The sequence below is a fragment of the Haplochromis burtoni genome, unplaced genomic scaffold, assembly GCF_018398535.1.
Source record: "Haplochromis burtoni strain Fernald_Lab_line unplaced genomic scaffold, NCSU_Asbu1 Contig_247, whole genome shotgun sequence".
In the NCBI taxonomy this organism is placed as follows: Eukaryota; Metazoa; Chordata; class Actinopteri; order Cichliformes; family Cichlidae; genus Haplochromis; species Haplochromis burtoni.
The window spans coordinates 252,352-257,378 of NW_024582608.1; the positions used below are offsets into that span (position 1 = coordinate 252,352).

Genomic DNA, 5,027 nt, shown 5'->3' on the forward strand with positions numbered 1-5,027 from the left:
AGATAAATAATAAATTTTATTTGAATGTAGTTTGTGCCCGTAATGGCAGGCTCTAATTTTGAGTCTATTTGGTGATCGGTTAAATAAACATCTGTTGCAGCGTCCTTTTGACAGCAACCTCCACGTCGATGGAAATAGACTTGCTACCTTCCTAAACTACGTAAGTAATGTGTGTGCAGTTTGTTATTATGTATCTTCACTCTTAAATTTTATCTTTATAGAAAGATGAGCCAGATGCTTTCAAAAGATTAGGCACTGGAAATCGTTTGGCGACTTATTTAAACTACGTAAGTATACGTATCTGTTCACTGCTGATTGAAGGCAGTGGTGGCCGTCTCCTGGCATCCACTCTCCATCGTTTCATTCCGGCTTCATTGGCATAAGCAAAAGCTCTGGCTCAATGTTGGACTTGGATTGATTGACTTTCATACATTAATTCACCTGCAGTGTGTTGTCATAATTTTTAAGTTCACAATCAAGAATTAGTGCAAAAGGTTGTAACATTTCTTTGGCAATAATACTGAATAATATCAATACATAGCAAAATTATGTTTACCTGTCAATCAGTTCTGGTACATATTGTAGAGAGTTTTGTTGTCCGTGCGCCATTAACAGGCCGACAAAGAACCTTGTTTTGTTTTTTTGTTTTTTCTTTTGCCTTTGCTAACACTGAGCTGTCTATGAGACAAGATTTTAATTTTGAATGATGTAGAGCATGTAGTGTATGGATTGCTGCACCCCACCTCCGTTCACGGTTTAAATTCATACATCATACATGTACATGGGGTGGGCGATATAAACGATATACGGTAGAGATTTTGACTATACCGCTCTATCGCGATAGCGCACGTTGATGATGTCATCAAGCTGCGCCTGTTTTGGTCGAAAGCATCACAGCGGCTACAACCATTATCATCTGCAAATTATACTGACAATCATAGCAAAGAGATGAAGCACTTTTGAACTATGGGGAAAGCCAAAAACTGCGCTTCCTCCACTTCCGTAACATTGATTCATTAATGTTGAATTCTCCCGCAGCTGCTCTATTCCCATGTTGTCGCAGTATATTAATAACTAACCTTGTATTGTGGATGAATAATCTCAGTTGTTCTCCTGACTGAAGTTTGGCCCGTGTATAGCATCCTGCTATGCGATTGCATTTGTCCCTAACCACCAGAATCCCTCACGTTAACTTTTATCGAGTGGAAAAAAAGTTGACGTTCATCCTCCAGCTTCACTGTGCTAATATTATGCTAACATAGCTGTGTCGCTAGCAATCACGTAGCACAACATTATATACCAGGTAGTCCAACTTCAGTAACCCTGCAAACGCCACTGCTGTTTAGTTTTCTGTCTTCATTTATGTTGGAAGTGGTAGCAGAGCTGTACGTTTTAATTAGTTTCAAAAATCTCTCAGCCAGAACATGGTATGTCATGTTTAGGTGGAAACTAGCGAGCTAACTTCCTGTTAACTTCTAACTCCGTTAAATTTAATAACTTCTGTTTTCATGGATGCCTGGATGTTAAACTTACTTGTTACACCTGGTAAAGCAGCATCGCTGATGATTTTATTAAAGATTAAAGAATTTAGACCATTTTTAACTCTGTGTTCGTTTGACTTTGGGACCTGAAGCGCACGGAGTTTTGGACCCAGATTACTCCGAAGCTCCTCACTACGGCAGCCGTAATGCTCTGACAATCCATCAAGCAGTGCACTAAAACATTTTTTAACAGATTTCTCCTAGCCCAAATCGGTGCGAGGTCAGTAAGCACAACCAGAATTCATACATAAGGAACACTCTCAATTTTTGAGAAAATGAAAGGATTTTAAGTGTGCCTTATAGTGTGGAAAATACGTTATACAGAAGAAAAGAATATATCGCGATATATATCGTTACTGCACATGCTTCAAATTATATCGCGATATGAATTTTAGGCCATATTGTCCAGCCCTAATCTATACCGTAAATTGGTAACAATTGGTAAACAAGTTTAAGGATGAAAGAAAACTAACAGCATTGAGGGAAGAACTTCACAACATGAACAATCACACTTTTTATTTTTTACGTAACTTATTGAGACATGGCGTAGTATGGAATAGCGTCTTACGAGAAGCCAGTGACCACTAGTGACTATAAATGATCTTGTCTTTTTTCAGATGAGTGATGTTGAGGCAGGAGGTGCCACAGTCTTCCCTGACTTTGGAGCAGTAATCTGGCCAAGAAAGGTGATGATATTTTTATGTTTCTTTGATTGTGAGCGAGCTTGTGTGAAGACCTGCATTATTATTCCCTTTGTATTGTCTTTTTATTTTATACTAATGCTATCCTCAGGCTATTAGCGTTTACTTTATAGTTAAACTGTTTTTTAACAAAATCAGAAATAGTCACGATCTCACAAAGACAGCTGAACAAACACAAAAAAAAAGATTTTATAATTTTTTATTTTTTTTTAAAGCTAATTCAAGTCCAGAATTATTTTGGTGCCCTTGACTTTTTACCCTACCATGAGCAGTAAGCCATTTTTACTCCAAGTACTTTTAAACCTCCTATTTACTGGACACTCAACTTTATCGTCATATTTGCCTTCTAATTATTTTTCCACAGGGAACATCGGTGTTCTGGTATAATTTGTTCAGGAGTGGCGAGGGAGACTATAGGACCAGACATGCAGCCTGTCCTGTCCTAGTAGGAAGCAAATGGGGTAAGCTGTAGTTCAGATTTATAAAGCCACATTTGTGATTCATCAAATAGGTTTGGAAACGGCCACCTTCTCATTATACATAAAGACAAGAAAACAGAAAACAGGAGGTCAACGACAATTACAGCTGCACAATAAATAAAATATTTGATATCTAATATTAGACAGCATGTTCAAGCTGCTTTACTTGGTTAATTTTGTTTGTCTTGTCTTTTTATCAGTCTCAAATAAGTGGATTCATGAGCGAGGTCAAGAGTTCAGAAGACCCTGTGGCCTGACAGAAGTGGACTGAAACTGACTTTACTCCTACACAGAACCCATGCTATCTTGCATAGATGGAGCGCTTTAGGTTGAAGTTGTAAAATGTTGCTTTTTTTGTTTCTTTCTTTGTTTTTTGTTTGTGTGTGCTTTGTGTGTTTGTTTGTTTGTTCTATACATGGATTGCATTTTGTGAACTGACTCACCCGCTCACTTGCTGGTCAGTCCAGTCTGTGTGTCCACTGCTCTGTTCATCATCCAGTCCCAGAAGATGATTTTTACAAGTCTGTGTGGGAGGTTTGAGATTTTTTGGTTTTGTTTGTTTGTATTTGTTTTGTTTTTTTTGTTTTGTTTTTTTTTTAAACTGAAAAATAACTCAGAACTTTGTTGTGCATGGTCATGCCACCCACACATCATTAAATGGGCAATTTAAATTAAGAATGAGATAAACTGTGTCCTGAAATGGAATTAACAAATAAACACTGAAAAAACACAAAGCTGTATTTTATGTACGATTTTTTTTTGGGTGATTTTTCCAGTATATGTACTTCACATATATATATTTTATAGTGTTTAAATTAAGAATTGCTTTAAAATCTGCATAGGTTGGCTGTGATTCTTGCTGGCCTCAGGACCGTGGCCACCTAGTGCACATGCTCCACCCAGGTGTCACTGTGGATGATAAGGTCATCCAAGAAGGCAGGATATGCAGCGTGTGGAGGCCATGATGCGTTTCAAAATAGTGATCTATAAGATTTGTACGTTGGGCACCTCTAGCCCCAGCCCATCTCTTTCATTCACCAGGCTCACCAGAGAAGTGGTTTCAGGGATAACTGGACCACTCGAGATCTCTGTCCAGAAGAGCACAGTCCTACGAACAGCAAAGATACAGTGCAGGACCCTCAACTTCCCAGGCCTTGGGTAGAGAACCTGAGCTTAAAGGGTAATGACTGCCTACAGAGATGAGTTGGGAATTTATATATAGAAATAGATAAAGTATTGAACACATCATCAGTTTTCTAAGTAAATGTATAATGGTAAATGGCCTGCATTTGTATAGCGCTTTTCTAGTCCATAGGACCCCAAAGCGCTTTACACTACATTCAGTCATTCACCCATTCACACACACATTCACACACTGGCGATAGCAAGCTACATTGTAGCCACAGCTGCCCTGGGGCGCACTGACAGAGGCGAGGCTGCCGGACACAGGCGCCACCGGGCCCTCTGGTCAGAGGGCCCGGTGTATATTTCAAAAGGTGCTTTTGACATGGAATTCTCACTAGATTCTCACCAGATGTCAGTAATAATCCATCTAATCCACGCATTAGAAAGCAATCCTGCCACTCAGTGTAAATCATTATCAGCTGGTTCAGTCCAACTGATGGGCTATGAAAATTACCAATGTTTCACACACACGAAGCATCTAATGATGGGTTAAACCAGTGAGTTCTCTCAAGACCTTGGCACCCTCATGGTAGCAAAACATACTGATGGTGTTGGTTATTGGTTAATTTCTCAGCTACTGAAGGTTCCAGTGAGCACTGTTGGGGCCATAATCCTGGAAGTGAAAAGAACATCAGTTCACCAAACACACTCAAGGAAACTCTCAGTTGGTTTCAGAGAAGGAATTAAAGCTGGTGGAAGCTGGCCAGTCACCTGAATCCACAGAACAGTCAGGATTTAGAATAGAATAGAGTAGCCCTTTATTGTCATTTTATATGTACAACAAAATTATGGGTGGTCCACGCCCACTGTGCAGGAGTGGAAAAAAGTATAAATAGTTTGTGTGGAAGAATGGCCCAAAATCCATTTGGGGGAATGCATGAGACAAGTTTCTCAATACAGGATCTTGAAGACATCATCACCAACAAAGGCTTTTGAAAATAAATTTCACGAAGTGAGTTCAGTACTTTTTTATTACACATAACTTAATTTATAGACCTCTATGTTTTTATTTCTTTGCATGTGTAGACTGGATGAGTTGTTACTGGCACCTAGTGATAATTTCGTGTCAATAGCACCTTTAGAAATATATTTACTTTGAAAACTGGTGACGTGTCCAACAC

At 39.1% G+C, this 5,027-nt stretch overlaps 1 protein-coding gene across 4 annotated transcripts in view; it reads left to right on the forward strand.

The window, feature by feature from the left end:
- p4ha2 (procollagen-proline, 2-oxoglutarate 4-dioxygenase (proline 4-hydroxylase), alpha polypeptide 2) overlaps positions 1 to 3,455 on the forward strand; it is a 31,735-nt gene extending 28,280 nt beyond the window's left edge. For 2 of the 4 annotated variants that reach the window (XM_005949227.3, XM_005949226.3), the window contains exons 12-15: positions 222 to 287; positions 2,159 to 2,227; positions 2,607 to 2,703; positions 2,922 to 3,455. In XM_005949227.3, coding sequence (XP_005949289.1) covers positions 222 to 287; positions 2,159 to 2,227; positions 2,607 to 2,703; positions 2,922 to 2,992 — 303 coding nt within the window. In that variant the 3' untranslated portion in view covers positions 2,993 to 3,455. Of the gene's footprint in view, positions 1 to 100; positions 288 to 2,158; positions 2,228 to 2,606; positions 2,704 to 2,921 lie in introns of all 4 variants that reach the window. The other 2 variants (XR_006055207.1, XM_042227173.1) reach the window with 2 other exon arrangements.
- The last annotated feature ends 1,572 nt before the right edge of the window (positions 3,456 to 5,027 follow it).